This window comes from Stegostoma tigrinum, chromosome 8 (assembly GCF_030684315.1).
Source record: "Stegostoma tigrinum isolate sSteTig4 chromosome 8, sSteTig4.hap1, whole genome shotgun sequence".
Lineage (NCBI taxonomy): Eukaryota > Metazoa > Chordata > Chondrichthyes > Orectolobiformes > Stegostomatidae > Stegostoma > Stegostoma tigrinum.
In genome coordinates this window covers 65567747-65591499 of record NC_081361.1, presented here as the reverse complement: position 1 = coordinate 65591499, position 23753 = coordinate 65567747, and the positions used below count along the sequence as shown (strand labels likewise).

Here is a 23753-nt window from a genome sequence, read left to right as displayed (position 1 = left end):
AGAGGGAGAATGTGGAAACTCAAAACTCAGTTACCTGAGGCTGGAATTGAACCCAGGTCCCGGTGCTGTGAAGCTGCAGTGTTAACCACTGTGTGCTGCCGACTTAAGGACCTGAAGGGTAACCTCATGCAGTGAGTGTTGTCTACATAGAATAGGCTGCTGGACAAAGTGATTTTGAGGCAGTTAAAATAGTAATATATTCCTCCATTTGAAAAGGGATAGGAACCAAATAGCTAATTGGGACTAGCTGAGTGGGTGGCATGCCCTAGTCTAGGGTGAAGGGGCTTGATTCCATGCTGTAACACTGACTTTCTTGTAGAAGGCCCATTATGACGAAACGATTCTATTTATAACATTCCCGAGTCATACAAAGGCTGCAATGTCAGGGCAGATGTAAGCGGCTTTGATTTGTCACCATTTCAACAAACGGCAGGTCCTCACAAGAGGGCGCAAACATAAACAAACACCTGTCCTATGTAAATCAAAGCTAAATTCATCAGTAGGTCCAACCCACTGCCGAGGACAATTGGTTAAAATTGATGCCAATTAAAGCGATGACCTAAAAATCCTCCCCTTAAATACGATGTGGTCACCTGGTGAGGTACCTGTTCCCTCTTGACCAACTACAAAGTAGGCTTCCAGGCTCTATTGTATTTCTGGTTTATCTCGACCGCACCTAGAAAGTAAAGGTGAGTTATATAAAATACATTAAAATGTTATCTTGAGCTTGCGCTGACTTTTTTAGTAACACCTAAAAGTTTAGACCTTGTCTGGCTATTGCCTCTATAGAATAAGCTTTTAAAACATGGCACTGTGACCACACTTAAAATATTCCACTGCAATTTTAATCATCACTTTGCCTAAAGTCAAGCCGCGCTATTTTTTCTTAATTCTGTTCATCGTCGAACGGGTTTTGGCCGCCTGTTATGGGACTTTGGTACGAAACCACCTGCCCATCTGGATGACGAGGCAAACACTCTCTCTGCTGGCAAATGTTCTTTTTCAAAAAAAGCTACGAAATCTTTGCCAAGCTTCCCTCCCTACGGTCCGGTAAGCTGTTCTCCGAATGCACCGCTTTATTTCCCGCTGTAGTCTCGGACACGTCGATTCCACAAGAAGCGCTACCGGACGCCAACTACAATCTGAATCGACGATCAAAGCTGAGTCGGCCAAACTCGATAAATTGGGATTTGCTCTACTTTAGGGGAGCGAAAAGCCTGGTTCTCTCTCAATCGGAGATAGCACTGTGCCTGAAGTTGTAATCTCTTTGCTACGCTGTAATGAGAAGCATTGACTTGCTGCAGAGCACCTTCCTTCCTGATTTACCCTTTGGACAACTTGCGTTTGCCATCCGACCGCTTGCCTCGAGCTAATCTTATTTCAACCAACTGACTATTGCAATCTAGTCTCGGTAATATCACAAGCTAGCCAAGTGGTCGAAAGTAAAACTGAGATGGATACATCTGCCAAACGTCTATGAAATGACACCTGGTCTAAAATAGATCCAAACTATTTCACTTTATTGTTTTATAGTGACTAATTTAACACTTGCAAACAACTTCTGGTTTGGTAGACCAAACCAGGAGTTTGCTGATTTTGAAGTTAGTGATATCATTTGAGTTTTAATGAGTTCCTGTTGAAGTTGGTCAACTAAAAATCAATTATCTCTACCCTTAATCTAGGAGTAAGTCTTAGTTAGCAAACCTACTGTTTAATGTGCTTGATGTTACCCTTTATTGCAGATCCTGATTGAATAGGGTAGGAACCCAGGTTCAATTCACCCCTAATATCTGGAACCTACATGTTTGCCCCACCACCACCATGTGTGCATGGCTTTCATCTGGGTGATCAGGCTGCCTCCACAGTAGATATGCAGGTTAGGCAGATGGGCCATGCTGAACTGTCCATAGTGTCCTAGGATGTGCAGGCCAGGTGAGACTTCCATGGAAAATGGAGGTTCTTCCGATAGGGATGGTTTTAGTTGGTCTTGATGAGCTGAATGGCCTGTTTACACACTCTAGGGATTCATGATCTGTTTTAAATTTTTAACGAGATGCCTCAAAATGAGGGTTAGGGCCTTCCCAAATATTGCACACAAGCTGGATACAATGTCAGTTGTACAGTCACTCCTAAACAGACAAATGTTGTGTTCCTTACTCTTGCCAACTGTAAATTATGCTGACCTAACTGTTGTGCATCCTCCACTTTCTAGCTGGGCTAGACCTCAGGTGAGAGGAAAGAGTCTCGTGGTCTACCTGACCTATAACTCAGGTTCCTTCCTGTTCTTCCTCCTTTCCACTTCCCTCCCCACCACTGAACACCCCATCAGCCAACTCTTTCCAAGAAAACCAGCCCAATGTTCCAGCACAACCATGTACTTTCCATATTGCAGTGACTGGCACTACACAATATTTCAAATTGTGGTCTAACCAATACTTGTTAGTATTAACAGTACATCCTTTTGATACTCTAAACACCAGCTAAGACTGGCATGTGTGCTGCCTTCAGCACCCTATCTAACTGCTGACATCTTTGGGATCTAAACTTGCTCAGTAAGGTCCCTCTTCCCCATGACTCCCCATCCACTATGTATATTACTTTTTGGTGTTCCCAAAATGCAAGGTTAAGATGTACTTATCAAAACATGATACAGGTCAAAAGCTTGCAAAGGGACTTTCTGGTGAGGCAATTGAGTAGCCTAAATGAGTTGGAGTCTTGCAGCATGGAAACAGGCCCTGTGACTCAATATTTAACTTTCCACAAACTGCCAGACTTGCTGAATTTCAAAGCAACTGTTTTCTCCAACAAACCCATACTTGCCCCTGGACCAATCAATGCCGTTCCAAGTATTGGCTTTAATCCTGTTGCTGCTGTGGGGGGGGGGGGGGGGGGGGGGGGGGTGTGTGTGAGACATCCCAACCACTTGCTGGTCTATCCCTGCTGTTCTTTGAACAAAGGAATCCCACTCTGTATCCTCTAGTCCAACATACAACACAGAAAAAGGCCCTTCAGGTCAACTTGTCCATGCTGACCAATATCCTAAATTAATCTAATTCAATTTGGTCTTGTATACACCTCAACTCTTGCCTGTCATGTAATTGTTCAGATTTCTTAAATGTTGTACCAGCCACCATCACTTCTGGCAGTTCATTCTGTACATATCACCCTCTGCATGAAAGTCACCCCTTCAATCCTTTTCATATCTGGCACTTATTTTTCCAGTATTTGATCACAAGTGGCTGAAAAAGCCCAGCAGGTCTGGCAGTGCTTCTGCTGAAAAAACAGCTAATGTTTGGTTTGGACCAGCTGAGGCAAGGTCACCAGACCCAAAACATCTAACTTTTCTAGATACTGCCAAACCTACTTTGCTTTTCTAGCAAACTCTTTTTGCAGCACCTGCAATTCTTTCAGGTTTTTCGAAGAATTTAAATTCTGCCAGTGCTCCAGCAACCACCACCTTGCTCTCTCTCCTTCCCCTCCCCACCCCTGAAAAAACCTGGTGTAAATCTCAGTCTGAGGATTTGTGTAAATATGGCTGAAACACTTATCCTCCCACTAACATTGTAGGCTCTAATCACTGGCAACAAGGCACCCTTGCCTTCTGACTACAGATAAGAATTAAAGGCTCCACCCAGGTGACTTCCCTTTGTTTGTGATGCCCTGTGTTTTCAATGTTGTTCCTGGTGGTCATTGACATACCAAAATGTCTTGGATAACAAGGTGTAGAGCTGGATGAACACTGCAGGCCCTGCAGCATCCAGAGCAGGAAGGCTGACGTTTCAGGTCTGGACCCTACTTCGGAAAGTAGTTTTAGTTCAAGAGCCTGGCTTGCACAGAGTGCATGTGGTGGAGAAAGGTCTCAAGACCTCAACTACTTCCCAGTATTACAAGCTAATTGGGAGACTTAATGATATCTAAGTCATTGAATAGGATACAATGATCTTTTGGAACTTTTCCTAATACTAGGAACTGAATTGGATATTTCAATGGAAAAACTTGTCTTTCTGGATTGGTCAAGATTGTTTGTTTGAGTTTGTATTTTAGGTTTCACTTTAGATAACATTATACCAAGGTCAAAGTTTTTTGACTTGTTCTTGCAGGCTTTCACACAAGTGACAATGGGGTGCTTTACCTTCATCAAAGTTATGATGATCCTATTCAACCTCTTTATCTTTGTAAGTATATTCAAGTCTTTGGCTGGGGGAAGAATGAAGGCCATGCTTTAGCCTACTCCAATACTTGAATAACAATAGTAATGTCAGCTGAATGTCTTCACTAATTGACTCTTGTCTTGCTTCCTACTATTTCCCCCTTCTGCCCTCAAGGATTTGTAATGCTGTGCCCACATTGTATGTTATCAAAATAAAGAAAATAGATTAACTTTCAGCTGTGTATCACATCCTGTGATATGGAGCTAGTCTCTTAAAGACAACTTTTTTGTTGAAGATAATTGGAATTGCAGATGCTGGAGAATCCAAGATAAGTGTGGAGCTGGATGAACACAGTGGGCCAAGCAGCATCTCGCGCACAAAAGCTAGTGAGATGCTGCTTGGCCTGCTGTGTTCATCCAGCCCCACACTTTGTTAACTTTTCTGTCTACCTTTCTTCCTGATTTTGTTTTCCCTTTCCTGGGTCTAGTCCCATTACTACTGTCCTACCATAAATGGAGCAAACTTGGGTTTCTAAGTCAATAGTAAAAAATTAATTACTGTATCGCCACTCCATCTTGCTTTTTTGGGTGCCTTAAAATAGACAAGTTCCCCAGGACCTGATTCTCCTTCCTAGTGTGCTGAGGGAGACTGGTGCAGAAACCACTGGGGCCTTGTTCAAAACTGTTCTTTTTGACCCCCCCCCCCCTGCTGCCCAGAGCACTTGAACTAGAAAATTGATGGGCAACAGGGGGGTCAAAAAGAACAGTTTTGAACAAGGCCCCAGTGGTTTCTGAGGAAATTAACTAGTGGGCAGGTAACTTACTAAATGATCTTTAGGGATGGGTTTCAGTCACTTGGAAAACAATAGCCAGCATGACTTTGTGCTAGGAAGGGTAGTCTCAAATGCTAGTTGAAAGCAGTGTGGTAGATGTCATCTGTGTGGACTAAGGTCTTTAACCTTCAAGATGGGCTGATATGAAAGAGGAAATCACAGGGTATCCAGTGAGCTTCTGAGATGGATATAGATAATAGAAACTTCAGATGTTGGAGAATCTGAGATAACAAGGTATAGAGCTGGATGAACAGTGGGCTGAGCAGGAAAGCTAACATTTTGGGTGTGGGCTCAAATGTCAGCTTTTCTGATCCTAAGATGTTGCTTGCCTTTGAGTTCACCAAGCTCTACATTTTTCATAAGATGGATGTAGAGCTGGCTTCATAAATTGCAATGGTGGACTGCTTTGAGTAGATGAGTGGGGGTGGGTTGGTCCCTGTTGTAGTCTGATTTGAGAATGTAGGTGGCCTGATGGGCCAACTGAAGCTTGTGATCTGTAGCTAATGAGGAGGATTGCCAGAAGATACTACAGGAGTCTAAATCTGTTAGACCTAGGCAGAGAAATTACAGATGGAACTTTAATCCACGATGATGCAGTTTGAAATCTAGTGGGGAATGCACATAACAGGGAGGTGGTCAGGAGAGAAGTATAAATGGCAGAATCCTTAGTATCACAGGGCTCTGGACATGCAGGTCCATGGCTCCCTGAGAGCAGCAATGCTAGTGGATGAGATGGTAAAGAAGGCATACAGCATACGCCCACTGGTCAGGGCATAGAATATAACAATTGATCTCTACTGATAGATGAAGTGGATATAGTAGCCACATGCAAGAGGTAACTTGACCATCTGACCAAATGGAGGTGATGGGCATTGTGCCTAAGCCCATTCTTGGTGGATCAATGGGCCTGCTCTGTACTATTTTAAGTGACTTCTTTCTCCAATTGCATGCCAGTCTTGGTTGGCTTTTAATATTCCTCTAAACAAACTAGGAGCTGGAAATGACCAACTGACTCAATCACCTGGTTGACCTATGTAACAACATAGTTGCTAATATTTTAATCCTTTGATACCATGCCATTAGACATGGCACAAAGGCTGTATATATGACCACATTAATTCTCTTGTTCTATAGTATACAAATGTTAAGGACAGCTCCTGCAAACAATGATCAATAACAATGTGTTTTCCACTATTGCAGCTTGCTGGAGGAGCTCTCCTTGGTGTTGGAATATGGGTCAGTGTGGATGGGGGTTCTTTCATACAAGTCATTGGACCAGTGTCGTCACAAGCAATGCAATTTGTCAATGTTGGTTACTTTTGCATAGCAATTGGTGCTGTGTTAGTCCTCCTTGGATTCTTGGGTTGCTGTGGAGCACAGAAAGAAAGCAAGTGCCTACTAATATTGGTAAGTACTAATGACATCACTGATATCTTGCACTTTATCTGGTTCAAGAGATCCACTTGGATAATTTCCACTTTCTCAGGTGAATTACTAAACTACATGGGTACAACTTCTGATAACTCAAATTCCTTTTTGGGAGGTTTTTTGAAGCCTAATATTCCAGAATTTCAATCCAGATGCTGAATCTGTAAAATGGTGAGTGGCTGAGACTACCAGGCCAATGAGCAAGAATGCTATTTGAGTACAGATTCTAGACCAAACATACAAAAGCAAATTCATGGTTGAATCTAATTGGCCTAATCTTGCTTCTAGATCAGAAATAACTTAGTCAATACTGTTCCAACTGCTCAACTCCAAACTTGACTGAAGGTTTAATATCACATCTTACATTTCCAGATTTTCTAATTCCGTGCCCCCCACACCCCCCCCCCCCCCCAGCAGTTGGGTGGGGGTGCATGCAGCAGAGGTGGTATTTGAACCCAAACCTCCTGACTTAAACGAGGCATATTGCCACTATCAAAATTCCTCCTGCCCATCATTTTTAACCAATATTCAGGAGTGTATTGGACTTATTTGATAGGGGTTGATCATGGACTTCCTGGTTCAGAGAATTTGTGCTAGAAGACTTTTGCATTTGCAGCTTTTAAAAACACCAACCACCTCCTGACATTCAGCTTCACCTCCAAGAGGGTTTGGGGCTTGAACCAGTGCCGCCTCCTTCCCTCAGGTGGGGACACAATGGACCACAAGCCCATAGTCTTATTGTGGACAACCTGTTATATGCTTTTAACTGAGCAGCAGTGACTGACACTCTTTCTATGAATGCAATTAGCCTTTAATAGAAAATGGTATTCCAGGTCAGCTGAGTAGACTAACATTCCTTTCATTTCTTTCTAGTTCTTTGCCATTGTCCTGATCATCTTTATTGCTGAGATTGCTGCTGCAGTTGTTGCTTTAGTGTATTCTTCCTTTGTAAGTACAAACATTCCTCCAACGCTATGGAGTATAATCAAATGAAACTTTAACTTGAATTAAATGGGTATTTAATGCTGGTACCACAACAAATAACTTGACATAAATTGCCTCAATATTACTTTTCCCCATTTCTGACCCCCTCAACACCAGTTCAGAAGCATAATCGAATTAATTTGTTCAAATGGGGAATTCCTCAGTTCTGAAAAGAAATGAGGATTAACAAAACTCTGCATGCAACAAGCTTAAATTGTTGTCTCAACACTGTCACCTCTTAAACAACATCATCCTCTCCTCCTCCTTTTTTACCTGCATTGTAGCTTTCATCCTCATGAAGGGAGTTTATAAAGTAGACTCTACTCTATGCAGTTACCCATTTGAATTAGACCTGACTCTCCTTCATCTGTTGTACTGTCTTTTGAACTGCTGCTATATTTAAACTGAGTGCTTCAACAGTTCTCTTTAATTTCTTTGCAGGCAGAAAGTCTTCTACGTGCATGGGTTACTCCAGTACTGCAAAATGACTATGGAAGAAGAAAAGATGTGACCGGTATCTGGAATACCACAATGAGTGAAGTAATTGCTTTTTGCTTTTTACTTAACAGCAACAAATCTTCCTTTGGTCAAAAGGCTTCTGTAAATCAATTGTCACTGGTAAATGAGCAGCTGGCTTTAGATTAGAATACCATTCTGAGGTCAATAGATGTTTAATTGTAACTCTGAGCTTTTCAACCACTATCCCAATCCCTAATTAAAATGGATGCCATTATACACCAGCAGTAAGATTTGAGCTTTTCGCAATAAAAGAATAGTCTCTTCATCCAAGGAAAAGGGCTAAAGACTTTTAAAAAGACTGAATAAAATTTCTCGTGTGGGTTCCCCCAGGATAAGCTCTAAGTGAGCTGTTCTAGCTGCTTTAACAGGAAGCATCTCTTAGGATTGGACACAAAGCAGGGAAAGTTTGTAATAACTGACTGGAAGTGAGATTAAGGAAATTGTAGCACTACAAGAATAACTTATATTGAAGAGGCTATTGATGATTAAGGGAAAAACTTTGGTTTCAACTTAATGTCTGTTCCCCCACCCCAAAATAGAACATTAGGAGATTCTTTCACCTTTCCCAAATTGGGACAATGTGAACATTGAGCTAGAATGGCATTGATTTGTGAACGTTTTGGCCATGAGCTCTTTAATTTCTGTTGCATGTCAAATTATTAACTCATTGCTTAGTTCTGCATTAGCAACAACACTGAGTTCTTGTACTTCCATCACTGCAGTTGAAATGTTGTGGCTTCAGCAACTACACAGACTTTGAGAATTCATATTACTTCAAAAACCACAACAATACCTTTCCATCACTCTGTTGCAATTCCACAGTCCTGTGTACTGAGGCTGCAGCTGCTAAAAGCAATGTACAGGTACTCACTTTTTGCCATCACCTCAATATTTCCATAACTTTTTGGTTTCCTTTTGTTATCATTACCCCCCCCTAAAACAATTGTTCTACCTTTTTTAGGGATGTTTTCATCAACTTTTTGACATCTTGAAGGAGAATGCTAACATTGTAGGAGGGATTGCAGCAGGAATCTGTGCACTGGAGGTATGGTTTTTCTGCCCTGAATTCAAAGATTTCCTGGCACTGAAGTAGAATTTACAGTCTCATCTGAACTCTCTGCTCTTGCATAATTTTAAGTGCATTTCAAAAACTCAAATCTTGGCCTTAATTTATCAAATTTCAACTTGGTTGAAATTTCTTCCCTAAATGTTAAGGCAAAAGTCCAAAATTTGGATGTTATAAATTTGTAACCTCACTAGACTTGCCTCTTTTGGCCAAGGAGTACATTTATGCACTTTACCACAGCTCATACAGTTACTGCAGTTTGTAGCCATGGAGTGTTTTGACCCTCTTGGTATAGTGCAACTTGTTGATTTCACCTAATTGTTTGTTCAGATTGCAGCAATGGTGGTGTCCATGTACCTGTACTGCAAGATTGATAGCAAAGAATGAAACATGAAAGCTAACTTGGCAAGGCATCCTTGTAACCTCTTCTGATCTGAGAATAACAGAACTTCTGACCTGAAAACCAGTGCCAAATAGGACGTTTGATACTTGAAGTTGACTCCTTCTAGCAATGTTTCTGCACCTTTAACAAGTCAATCTACACTCAAATTGCTAGTGCATTTTTAATATTTAAGCCCAGCAACTTGAGTCACTTGCTGATAAATGCAACAATGTCATGATCTCAATGCTTGTCTTTTCCTTCATCCCTACCTCTTGGGACATGTATGGAAGTGAAACTCTTCTGGGAATTAACTCCTTCCTACTGTTGTATCTCACTTTCTCCTTTTTCAGTCTGAACAAAAGCTACACTGTCTAAATTTAATGAGCATGCAGTCCAGTGCAGCAATATCAGTAAAGTGATCCAGATGTCTTGCTTGATCTCTAGAGCAAAATAGCATTGGCCACAACTGGGACTTTTGCCGATTTGTACCCTGACCATAAGAGTAGAATGCAATATTCTTGTTTTTAAGTCACTTGCTTACTGAAAGCAATTGGAGGAAAGATGAATTGATTCTTAACTGTCAACTATTGAACTAGATAAATTATTTACCATGTACAGCATGAGGCCTAGATTCTTGTATGTGTGTATATATGCCATAAGATATCAAGCTGCTTAGTTCAGATTATGAAAGCTCTATTTCAAAATAGCTTGCATTTGTATAGCCTTTATGTATGTTTTTGTCACTTTTTAAACTTGCAAGGCAAATAAAGTCTAACCTTTAAAGGGTAACAGCTTTGGACTTTGTATTCAAAGGGTCATCTAAAATGTAGCATGTTTTTGTGTATAATGCTTTCCCACCACCTTTCCAAATGGATTGAGCTCTTTGCTTTTCTGTTAGTATCCAACATGGCATTTGTGTGGGTGTTTGAACAAACATTTCACTGGGGCCCAAGGGGCATGTCCAAAACACTTCATGTTGAGCTTTACAGGGATGTAAAGCTTAAGATTTTGCCTGAGGGGAAATTGACTTGCCATAGAGATTTGGAAGTGTACTTTAAGTTTGATCACTGACCAAAAAGTCCATGTTTTCATGCAATTACAAGCCTAGGCAGTAAGATCACTTGAAGTGTGACTTTGTCTCCAAGTAGTTTCTTTAATTGGGAGGTCCAAAGCTCCTGCTTTAAAGAGCTATAGCATTTTGGTAAGAACTTTCATGGCTTGCTTTAAACAGCATAGCTTTTGGCCTACTCTTCTAGGACAGTAACTGAATTAAAGTATCCCTTGTCATTGTAGATAATGAGCACACTAAAAATAATGAATGCATCTAGCTTTAATGCTAACCATGAGATCAGTGTAATTTCCATCCTCAAACTACACTGTCTCTCAGGCTGGAGTTTTTTAGCAAGACTGAAGTACCACCAGTCCAGCCACTTCCCCACCAGTCGGGTTCATAGAATTCCCTACAGTGTGGGAACAGGCCACTTAGCCCAACCAGCCCACTCTGTCCTCTTTCATCTTGTCTAGTTACCCCCCCCCCCTTTCAATTTGAAGTTTTCCTGTGACGGCCAACTGAAGTTGGTGACCAGTCTTGAGCTGACATGACATGATTCATTCCATTTATAGTGAATCAATGCCACTGCTCCCTCCTCACATCCACAGGCCTATTAACCTGTGGATTTCTCTTAAACCAGAGGTCTGGGACTCCCTAGTTTTGGTTTAAAAAAAACCTTTTCCATGCAACCTGTCAAGACAGTTCCAATGACTATCTGATCCAACTGCTAAAATTAGCAGATTAACAATTTCACCATGTGGTTGGTAACAAACATTTGCCTTTGGTAAATGAATTAAAGAATGAGGGAAATATTAAGTGGTTTACAGATGTCTAACTTTTTGGATTTAGGTCATCTTGGAGTCAAATATGCTATCTAAAGCTTTCTTGTCAGTCACTATGACCACCAGTTCTGACTGTAGCCTCCAACTCCAGCCTTTTGAAGGCTGGAGCCTTAATTTAGCCTTTTCTCAAGATGTGGGTGTGTTTTTTTGGGGTTTTGGCTTCTAGTATGCACAAAGGTGGGTTTTTTGGGGCATCAGGTCCCTTTTGAACTTGCAGAATTCTTATTCTTGATTAATCCACATTAATCTTAACTTTAGTTCCAAAGCTGCTTCTTCCTAATCTCTGCACATTCCAGCCATACTGTTTTGTTTAGGAGGGCTCATCAGCAGGGTGGATTTTAGCCTTTTGAACATACACTTACTGGCTATACCTTCAGCTACCCCTGACCTAAGCTGTGGAATTCCCTATTTAAATGTTTGTTTCTACCTTTATTGTTTCCCCAATTCAACAACTTGGTTTGAGATGTTTTCATTGTAGAAAACATAGCTTTTGGCTTTGTGCCCCTCCCTGTGGTTGTGCATTTTATTTTTAATAAAGCTCCTGAAGTGCTTATTTTGTTCTGCTTTCTGCATAGCACATTTGCTGTAGTTTTGAATAGAGCCTTTAATCAAGTCTCATCTGCCTAATCTTCCTAACCCTTTATGCTATTATGAAGCTCCTCAGTTCAAAACATTGGCTTGTTCATCAGTTCATAGCACTTTTTTGGCCCTTTGGAAATCAGAACACCTTGCAAACACCTTGCAAACTACATCCTAGGCTTGGATTTTTGTAATGACTGAGTCAATGCTAAAGGAGGCTAAGGGAAAAATTCCCAGCCCCAACTCCTCCTATGGCATGTGCAAACTTCACAGGTGTGCAACACTGGGAGTTAGTAAGACTTTGCAAACACCAGCTATCTACAAATCAACAACTGCCCCCAGTCGTCGAAGTTTGGGGACCCACTTGTGTGACCTGCATGATGTGCATATTAGACTTAGCAAGAATAGGTCTGCATTTTTGGGCAATTCTTTAGAAAGGTAGGTACCTCGCTGAGTATGAGTCTGTAATACCTTCGAGAGCAAGAAGCAAGCACACTGACATTAACTTTCAAACTCCTCGCAATTGTCAAGAGGAACAACAAAGTCAACTGTCAAAACAACCACGAAAAGCATCAAAGTCAAAAGCAAATTTAAAAGGGAACTGCCTTTAAAACTCTTACCCTATAAATCTTTGGAATCATGTTAAAGGAATGTTAATATGAATGTTGCTATTTCACTCTATCTGTTTATGTAAGCCTGATGGATAAGTGCTGCAAGATTGATCTGACAACCATCCATTATTGTAAATTTCCTGCTGGTTTATGTATTGATTGATATCTCCAAGTGTTCACAGATTTTGTGGTGTCACTTTGAATTCTAATAATTGTCTTTGTAAAGGATTATACACTCAAGTGAAATATTTGTTCTTATGAGAGATTATGTTGTTGAAGGAAAATAAATATTTTGAATTTTTCTGGTAAATTAGAGTTTTCCTTTAAATAATGTCTGCAATGGATATTTAGAACTTTATTTTGTCTCACTAACTGTCCTAAGTTCTAAGGTAGTATGGGTCAACCTGGATTGGGCATATGGAGTGTTTTTGAGGTGAAGACTAGATGTCAGTTTATTTTTTTTAAATCCTCAATACAGAGCGAACACATTCAGGGTCATCCAGCCTGCCTCTCAAAGAATCAGCCACCTATGGAATAAAAAAACTCCAATCTACACTTTCTTCTGGACCCAAAGCTGGAAAATATCCCAACTCTGCACTTCCAATCCAGGCCCTAATATCCAATCTCACCTTCCAGTCAATGGAATGAGGTGTCCTACTCATAAATGTGCCCATTTTTCTTGTGTCTGTTTCCATTTCTCAAATCAGTCCCTGCTGTATAAGCACTAAAGAATGAGTCAAACTGAGGTCACATGATGTCCACTAATGGCAACTCCTGCCTACCTTCTGCAGTTAACTGTTACCTGTCTCTGTTGTGCAGTGGTAGTGCTTTGTACCAAAGGACCAATGTTCATTTCACAGCAATTCATTGCCACATTTTTGAAGTATAATTGCTGTGGTAATGTAGCGAAACATAGCCTGCATGTTTAGTGTGATTTTGTACTCGACAATTGGATAACAGTTAATCTACAGGTGATGTTGATTTAGTGTCAATGTTGGCCAAGACAATATTATGCGACAGAGATAGTAGGAACTGCCGATGCTGGGGAATCTGAGATAACACGGTGTGAAGCTGGATGAACATAGCAGGCCAAGCAGCATCAGAGGAGCAGGAATGTTTGACATTTTGGGTCAGGACCCTTCTTAGAAACTTTCTGAAGAAGGGTCCTGACCCAAAACGTCAAACATTCCTGCTCCTCTGATGCTGCTTGGCCTGCTGTGTTCATCCAGCTTTACACCATGTTATCTCACAATATTATGATACTTAACTAAAGCTATAAGAATGTTCACATTCACTTGAGAGAACATCCTCTGGGGCCTTTGATTTTGGAGCAAGACTGCACTGGTTGTTAATGCAGGTTATGTCTATTAATTCTGTTATATCTGTGATGTGTTCTAGTGTTAACACAGATTTGTAGATGTCTCTGTGATGGGGACTGACTCGCAATCTAGATGTGGCTCATATTCATTGGGTTGTTCCTGTTGCAACATTATTTCAGGGGTTGGACCTATTAAATCATATGGACCCATGTCATAATGGCTATGTCTGCATTAAATCAAATCCCTCCTGAAACAACAGATATTTGTAGAACATGTTCTGGATCAAATTATTTTTGTAATACTTCAATGACTCAGAGAAATGCTGTAACTGATGATCACATTACATGGGTTTATTAATTTAATGGATTTACATGCTAATTTTTTAAGTCCATGTCAAGCTAACATGATGTTTGTTTTGAATAGCAATCTACAATATTTCCTCAATGACAGGTTTTATCACTATATACACTTTAGGCTATTTCTGAGACACAGTCAATGTCAGTTCTAAGGTATGGGCCAGATTCCCATACCCCCAGGACCAGCATTGGAGGCCGTGACACCAGACCTTGACAGCCTTGTTCACAGTTTAAAAGTCACCCAGGTTAAAACAGTCCATTCGTCTGGAGGGATACCAGAACTTTAACTAGAAAGTCAGTGTCCCTCTCTACCCCCACCTGGGCTACACAACTAAATCAAACAAAATAAAATGGAGGCTGATGAACTGGGAGGAAGATAGGGATGTTGCACATGAGAGGCATCACCATATGCATAGTAGCATACAGCAATATTGGGCACTACAAGCCTGACAGGTCATAATTGATTCCCGGTCATAGCTAAGCAGTGATCATTGCTTGATTGTAAATTAGTTAGTGCTTGAAAGACCATCAGATTTTTTCTGCTCTGGGAGACAAGAGTTTCTATTTGGTTCTTTTTGTTTGCTTGTGCATTTGCATGTGCAATGAAATGCCAACTGTGCCACCTACATGCCCTTGGAAATGTTGGTGGTTGCTGTCCCACCAGCTGAGTGGTGAAGGCCAACTCCAGACTGCCCGTGCTGAACAGGTTGTACAGCTTGGGTTCCAGATTGGTGTTAGCACCAGGGTTCCCAGAATATCCCAGCTGTGAAGAGAAATTCAACCTACAGCAAGTGGGGGCATTGGACCAGCAGGGCGCCATTGGTGCATGGTTAATGGGGTGAGTTTGGGAAAGTGCCAGGCATTGTAGAGTGATACTCCCTGTGAAACCTGCCAAAATGTCACCCAGCTAAACGCTGGCAAGATTCAGCCCTGGAAGTTTTTTAACCCATAAAAATAAACAAAAGATTTGGTTTCTAGATGGCATCTAATCACATAATTAAGATGACTAGTTGAGCTTTCTTTAGCCACACTGCAGAGGCAACGGCTGACTTTCCAGTAGAAGGCTGATTTTAAATCTATTTCCCATTCTTGCTTACCAACACTGGAAATAATAGATTTTCAGAGCTCAAACGCTCAACTATTTCAGACAGAGAGATCGAAGATAATTAAAAATGTGTGCCCAATCCAAAAATATATGTCTAGTACTATTTGATTTGCTTGTAGTTTTAAAAATAAGTCTGATGGAATGATAAAATATGACAGCTCTGACGGATTTGAAAAGGTAAGGATTGTTTATGAATTAGGTCTTTCATCAGCTTTTAATTCTTATCAAAGTGACTGAATAAAACTGCTGATTAAATCTGACCTTGACAATTATTTTCCTACGCAGGCAATGCAATCAAAGGATAATATAATTGCATCACAAAAGAAAATGTAGCCTTGTAAATGACCTAAGGACTCAATAAAACAGCTTTGTTAGCTACTGTTTATAACTGCGGAATTTCCATGTAAGAAAATATCTAATGCTTACAGTACAGTCTCCTTTGTATAGAATATAACAAAACGTAAAATATATGCTATGTGTATGTGGAATTTTTGATATCTGGGTTTCCAGGAGGTACAAAACATTGAGAGCTCAATTTCCCATGTTGAACTGTAGTAGTAGTTTCAAGAGCAAATTGGAGAACAGCTTTTAGTTTCAGAATAATGAAAATCAATTTCTACAAAGCTCTCTCACTGGCTGCTGCAATTGTTGAGCCTCGTGTTAATACTTCTGACAAAATTACATTGGAGGAATGACTACAGAAAATGATTGACGCCCTACCAATCATTGCAATGTGTGCCATTTACACAATGCGCTGTGACAATTCACCATGACTGCATCACCAACACCCTTCAATCTCGCAACTTCTACCACCTAGAAGGAAGAGCTGCAGATACATGAAAACATCACACGATCTACAAGTTCCCCTTCAAGCCAAGTACCGTACTGACTTAGAATCATATTGTTTTTCATTTAACTATTTCTGGATTAATAAGCTGGGAACTCCTTTCCGAACAGCAATGTAGGTGTACGTACCCATCATAAAGAAGGCAGATCACCACCAGCTTCTTATTAGAGATGGGCAATAAATATTGGCCCAACCAGTGACGCCCAGGATAAATTCACACTCAAAGTGTTTCATTCATATTTGAATTTTTCTCTCTGTCAATTTCCGGCTCTCTTTCCCTGTCTGCATCTCTCAATCTGCCTGCACACTCCTTCAAATTTGTTGCGTTACATGGAAGAAATTAACAACTGAACTATTATTAAAAATGCAATTGTAGAGGTCCCCTATCAATACTCAAGGAAAAAAGCTTCAGTTCCACTTCATATAACTCACACCTAATGACCTCTGAAGTAGCTGAGTGAGTTCTTCAGTTGTACCAACAAACATGCCAGAGTCACGAGGTGTAGATAAATGCCAGTGACATTTTACATGTTACCATTTTTTTCAGGTTTACTGTGGCTCTTACAACATAGATATGGTAGGCAAGTGCAACAATACCCTAAGAATATAAAATTAAAGCAGAAAGTGCTGGAAATATTCATCAGCTCAGGCTGTACCTGTGGAGAGATAGAGAGTTAACAATTCATTTCAATGACTTTTCATTTGAGCTCGGACAAAATAGAAATTTAATAAGCTTTAAGTATTTAAAAGAAGGGAAGGTGAAAACAATAGGTTGGAAGACGAGGCAATTAAATGACAAAAGATTCAGTGCAAGTGGCAGAAAGGATGCTAACAGGACAAATAAGGAAACAAAAGACATGTTTCGAGTAGGTGTGACTGCCAAATGATGAAAAACTGCTATACAAGAAAAGAAGGGAAAAATGAGACTATAGTTGAATCCTGCAAAGAAAAGTGCAAGAATGTTCACAGTTTTTTTTCCCTATTCATTTGTGGGATGTGGACGTCGCTGGCTGTCCAGCATTTCTTGGCCATCCCTAGTTGCCCTTGAGAAGGTGTGGTGAGCTGCCTTCTTGAACCACTGCAAACTTCCTGCCATGGCTTGACCCACAATGCTATTAGGGAAGGAATTCCAGGATTTTGACCCAGTGACAGTGAAGGAATGGCGATATATTTCCAAGTCAGGATGGTGAGTGGCTTGGACGGGAACTTGGAGATGGTGGTGTTCCCACATGTCTCCTGCCCTTGTCCTTCTAGATGGAAGTGGTTGTGGGTTCGGAAGATGCTGTCTGAGGATCTTTGGTGAATTTCTGCAGTGCATCCTGTAGATAGTACACACTGCTGCTACTGATCGTCAGTGATGGAGGGACTGAATGTTTGTGGATGTACTGCCAATCGGGTGGGCTGCTTTGTCTTGGATGGTGCCAAGTTTCTTGAGCAATGTTGGGGCTGCACTTATTCAGGCAAGTGGGAAGTATTCCATCACACTCCGAACTTGTGCCTTGTAGGCTGGGGACAGGCTTTGAAGAGTCAGGAGGTGAGTCACTCGCCGAAGTATTCCTAGCTTCTGTCCTGCTCTTGCAGCCACTGTGTTTATGCGGTGAGTCCAGTTGAGTTTCTGGTCAATGATAACCCCCAAAATGTTAATAGCAGGGGATTCAGTGATGGTAATAACATTGAACATCAAGGGACAGTGGTTAGATTGTCTCTTGTTGGCGATGGTCAAAGCCTGCCATTTGTGTGGCACAAACGTCATTTGCCATTTGTCAGCTCAAGCCTGGATATTGTCCCGATCTCGTTGCATGTGAACTCAGACTTCTTCAGTATCTGAGGAGTCACAAATAGTGCTGAACATTGTGTAATCATCGACGAACATCCCACTTCTGACCTTATGATAGAGGGAAGATTATTGATGAAGCAGCTGAAGATTGTTGGGCCAGGATGCTCCCCTGAGGAACTCCTGCAGAGATGTCCTGATGCCAAAATGATAGTGATAGTGCCATAAAACATGATGGATGATGCTCTCAATGTGAAGGTGGGACTACATCTCCACAAGGACTGTGCAATGGTCACTCTTACTGACACTATCATGGACAGATGCAGCCGGCAGATTAGTAAGGATGAAGTTAGGTGTGTTTTTCCCCTTTTGTTGGTTCCCTCACTACCTGGTGTACACTCAGTCTAGCAGCTATGTCGTTTAGGCCCCGACCAGCTCGATCAGTAGTACTGCTGCTGAGCCAGTCTTGGTGGTGGACATTGAAATCCTCTACCCAGAGTACGTTTTGTGCCTTTGCCATACTCAGTGCTTCCTCCTAAGTGTTGCTCAACATGGAAGATTATGGATTCATAGATAGACTGGAGAGTTGGGCAGATAAATGGCAGATGGGATTTAATCCGGGCAAATGTGAGGTGATGCATTTTGGAAGATCAAATTCAAGGGCGAACTATACAGTAAATAGAAAAGTCCTGGGGAAAATTGATGAACGGAGAGATCTGGGTGTTCAGGTCCATTGTTCCCTGAAGGTGACAACGCAGGTCAATAGAGTGGTCAAGAAGGCATATGGCATGCTTTCCTTCATTGGGCGGGGTATTGAGTACAAGAGTTGGCAGGTCATGTTGCAGTTGTACAGGACTTTGGTTCGGCCACATTTGGAGTACTGTGTACAGTTCTGGTCGCCACATTACCAAAAGGATGTGGATGCTTTGGAGAGGGTGCAGAGGAGGTTCACCAGGATGTTGCCTGGTATGGAGGATGCTAGCTATGAAGAGAGGTTGAGTAGATTAGGATTATTTTCATTAAGACAGAGATTGAGGGAGGACCTGATTGAGGTCTGCAAAATCATGAGGGGTATAGACAGGGTGGATAGCAAGAAGCTTTTTCTCAGAGTATGGGACTCAATTACTAGGGGTCATGAGTTCAAAGTGAGAGGAGGAAAGTTTAAGGGAGCTATGCGTGGAAAGTTCTTTACACAGAGGGTTGTGAGTGCCTGGAACGCGTTGCCAGCGGAGGTGGTAGACGCAGACACGTTAGCATCTTTTAAGATGTATCTGGACAGGTACATGGATGGGCAGGGAGCAAATGGACACAGACCGTTAGAAAATAGATGACAGGTTAGACAGAGGATCTTGATCGGCGCAGACTTGGAGGGCCGAAGGGCCTGTTCCTGTGCTGTAGGTTTCTTTGTTCTTTGTTCATCAGCTGAGGGAGGACAGTATGTGGTAATCAGCAGGAGGTTTCCTTGCCCATGTTTAACCTGAAGCCACAAGACTTCATGGGGTCTGGAGTCAATGTTGAGGCCTCCCAGAGCATCTCCCTCCTGGCAGTACACTATTGTGTCCCCTCTGGTGGGTCTGTCCTGCCAGTGGGACAGAACATGTCCAGGGATGGTGATAGTGCTATCTGGGACAATGTCTGCAAGGTATGATTCTGTGAGTGTGATTATGTCAGGCTGTTGCTTAACTCGTCTGTGAGACGGTGCTCCCAATTTTGGCACTAACCCCCAGATGTTAGTGAGGAGGGCTTTGCAGGGTTGATAGGCCTGTTTCTGCTGTTCTCTTTATCGGTGCCTAGATCAATGCCAGTTGATCCATCTAGTTTCATTTATTTGAGACTTTATAGCGATAGGTACAATTGAGTGGCCTGTTAGGCCATTTCAGAGGACAACCGAGGGCCAATCACATTGCTGTGGGTCTGGAGTCACATTTGGGCCTGACTAGCTGAGGGTGGCAGATTTCGTCCCCTGAACAGCTTTTCTGACAATCATTTCATGGTATCGGTAGATTCTTAATTCCAGACTTTTTTTGAATTCAAATTCCATCAACTGCTATGGTGGGATTCAAACCCAGGTCCCCAGAACATCAGTTGGGTTTCTGGATTAATGGTCCAGCAACAGTACCACGTGGTAAAGAATACCATGAGACCATTCTGTTCTGGAAATTTTGAACTGAATGTTGAGTGTGGGAATGCTGTAAGATCAGCATGCGAGCAAGGTGGGGATTTCAAATGACAGATCATCAGGAGCTTGGGGTCATGCCTGTGGAATCAGTAGAGGTGTTCAACAAAGCTGTCAGCCAATCTTGGTTTTGTCTCCTGTGCGTAAAACAGACAAAGTTGTGAGCAATACAACAATCGAGAGACATGCATGCAAATGTCTTCTCCATCTGAAAGGAGTGTTTTGAGTCTTGAATAGGGAGGCGACAGTAGATAAAAGTTCAGGTGTTCCATCTCCTGTGTTTGTATGGAAAATACCATAAGCAATTACTGGTTGTGAGGCAGGAGTGGCTCAGGCTATCAAAGGGAATGGTTCCTTGGGAATGTTAAAAGGGAAAGATAAAGTTCATGGTGGCATTTCACTGGCAGCATGAATGATAAGTGATAATCTATTGAATGTGGAGGGAAATGGCATGGAAGGTGAGGACAAGGGAAATCTTCTCATGCATCTAGGAAGGAAGGGAAAGGAAGAGTACAAAAGTGTGGGAAGAGGGACAGACAGATTGAGGACTTTCTCAACCATGTTGGTGGAAATTCTTGACTCAGGGCAAAAGAAAAGACATCAGAAATTCTCCTGTGATATAATTAGAGCTGATACGATGGTGACAGAGAAACTGGCAGATTGATTGATGTCCATGCTAGACAAAGGTATGGGGTATGAGAAAGCGTATTTGATATGCCTGTGGTTGTCAATAGACTTATTGTGAATATACACTCATGGCTTATTCCGAGACAAGAGCAGAAAAGTTGATGAATAGAACAGAAGTGTTGGAAATGGACTATGTGAATACTGGAGAAAGGCGAAAATCAGAGTAAAAGTTGATGACATTTTCCAGAGCAGAGCCAGAACAGGAAATTGCACTAATATAGTCAATGTATTCGGAAAATGTGAGCAAGGTGGGGCCTAGTAGGCCAGAAATAAGGAACGTTCCACGTATCATATGAAAAAGCAGGGATAGCCACGACCAGTGTGCATAGCAATAACATCTTTTACTTTGAGGAAGTAACTGAATTTAAAGTGAAGGTAATTACCCCTGTAATATTTTAGGTAATTGATCTTTGACTTGACCATTTACTCTTTGAGCTAAAGACTTTTATGCAAATATGTTACACATTAATAATTACTCTCGAATTTCAAAACTTGAACTTCAAACCAAGTAATAAATGCTTGGCTTTCATGCATAATGGCCCAGATGTTGCTGATTTGAGTTCTCAACATGTGGTATTAGATCTGTTCTATACCTTTTAGCTTCTATTATTTTTGCCCAGTATCTTGTTAGAAGTACAATCTGACAATGGCACAGCACAGGTCACAGAACATCTGGGAATTTAGTGAACAATAAAACCAACAATTATCTTCATTACTACCATGCATTCTCTCACATGCAATCACTAGTTCAGACATTTACACATTATCCACTTGAGGGTGAGACATGCGGTGAGACAATGAAATGAATGACCTGCAGACAAGAGAGACATAATGTTGCATATGTGTTGCGTTGGATGGAGCAACATACTGAAAAATGTAGATGGATGTGCACACAGGAATGTTGGTGCATTGGCAGGCCTGCCAGCAAACCTACAATCACTATCAAGGGAATTTGAGGACTCTGACACTATTCCTGCAGATAGCTGCCCATGGAGCTTCAAGCTCATCCTTTCCCATATGGAAGTGATGGCCAATTCCTTGACCACACTTGTGGCCCCAGCTATGTTGCATGTCTAATAGCAACACTGCAGATTTTAGAATACAGGGTGTTCATACATGCTGTTTGTGTCCATGCCAAAGGCAAGTGCAGGCTCTTTGGCTTTACGTCCCACATTGAAGAGGGTGGCAGATAGAGTGGAAGTGGAAGCCTGGCCTCATCGGGATTTATAGGAAATTTGAGGGGCCTGCATGTGTTTCCTCCTCTGGCATGAGCCTACTGACACAGCCTTGTATGTTTTTCAGGGAGGGACACCTGGAGTGAGGTCAAGGTCCCTTGCCACTCTGTTGTCCTGCCTTTGGCAAGGGCAATGGAGTGCAGGTCCGTGTGGAAACAGACTGCTGAATCAGACCCTGTCCATCAAGGCAGCTAGACTCCTGCTTTTCTGAGACAGTAGCATACCAATTGTGTTACTGCAGTCTTGCAGCATGTGTGTCAGGATGCCTGGTGCGCAGGACAAACCTGCCTGCTGCTCCTCTGCCAGCTTTTACACTTGTATGAATTCGAATTGCTGATACTACTGGGTGCTCCCTGCCAGAGGCTCAGCTATTACCTGGTTGGTGACAATCTTCCAGGTGCCAATGGCCTGGAATGATTTCTCCTCGTCCAGCTGAGAAGGGGTGGATCTAAAGAGCTCCCTGGCTGGTGTCCCCGATTCTAATGTCAGTGAAATATCCCCGAAGATGTCAGTATCTGTGCTGGCTGGGTGTTGTGGGAAGCAGCCTGGCAGGTGCTCTCTTCCTGAAAGGTTGTAGAAGGGATATAGTGAGGGGCAGACCTCTTTACCATAGTCACAGTGGACATCTTACCCATCCCTGCAAGACCCAAAAGAGAGGAAGTGTTATAACCAAGAGCTATGAGCTGTGGCAGGTGGGAAATAAACTGGCAATGGGCTGTCCATGGTCAATAGCCTTCACAGCTCTATGCAGGTCCCCTCCACCACACCTGCAGAACCAGGGAGTACACTAAGGTGCAGAGGGAAAGAGAGAAGGAAGCAAACCTATTAAGGGCACTTTGGTGGCACAGATGACAATGGCTTGTAAATGATTGTGGGCCTTTGCATAACTTCATATCTTCATTCATAGATTTTGTTGTTAGTCTCTATGTAAGGCCACATAGCATTGTTACTCCATGAATATCACTTCATGGTCACAGACAATGTTCCACGGTTGGAAGCTTGGGCCAAGATCCTACTGCAGTACCTGGGAGCAAGAGGATCAGGACATACACATGGCATTGGGTTAGGCTAATACCTTTAGTCCATCTCATACAATATCCCTTTTCTTACACACCCCTGTCTCCAAATGTGTAGCTGTCATAAGGTTGTCCAGCAATGCTTGGGGAAGGGGAAATGTAACACACTGATAGCAGCAATGCTTTAGGAAGGTCAGAGCATAGCTCTGTGTCTGTCCAATACATGGGTCTGTGTACAATGCTGTTTTCCTTTAAAAGCCCTGACATCAGTAGACCCTGCAGACCCCTCCCTGGCAGGGTCAATCAGGTATAGCCAGGTGTGGTCATTCACTGATCCAACCCCAAATGTCCTCACAGCCTAAAGCCAGAATGGCCCTTGGGTGACACCCCTTCTGTATGAGCCCCTTTCCAACCATGCTTTACCATATCGCCCCATTCAAGATTCCGTCCCCCTTCATTGTAACCCTCCCTTCCACAAAGCCTTCAACACCACCCGCCCTATGCTCAAATCTAATCTGACTCGAGTCTGTCCTTTGGCAACACCAGGCTTTCCGCTGCCTCTTGCACCACACCTGAACAAGCATGGGCCCCTTAGGCTCAGTCCATAGATTTGATGAATTGACCATGGCCCACCCCCTTCAGTGGCTCAAACTGACATTGCTGGATGAGGTGCCCATTTCCTTTAATGGTGGCTACACATTTTCACAGCTGAGTTATGCCTTCGTCTTCCACCACCAACACTGCCATCCACAAACTGGCTGTTGTGGATCCGCTGACCCTGACTCATTCCCTG

General features: G+C 42.2%; 1 protein-coding gene across 2 annotated transcripts; it reads left to right on the top strand.

The window, feature by feature from the left end:
- The first annotated feature begins 558 nt into the window (after nt 1–558).
- LOC125456652 (tetraspanin-1) lies at nt 559–12719 on the top strand. Of its 2 annotated transcripts, none has more exons than XM_048539974.2 (8): nt 559–689; nt 4101–4175; nt 6184–6390; nt 7285–7359; nt 7837–7935; nt 8637–8777; nt 8876–8959; nt 9311–12719. In XM_048539974.2, the coding sequence occupies exons 2-8, from the start codon at nt 4119–4121 to the stop codon at nt 9365–9367; spliced, it is 720 nt and encodes a 239-aa protein (XP_048395931.1). In that variant the 5' UTR covers nt 559–689; nt 4101–4118; the 3' UTR covers nt 9368–12719. The 2 variants fall into 2 exon arrangements, with proteins under 2 accessions (XP_048395931.1, XP_048395932.1); XM_048539975.2 differs by lacking the exon at nt 559–689 and adding an exon at nt 742–1411.
- Nucleotides 12720–23753: the final 11034 nt, after the last annotated feature.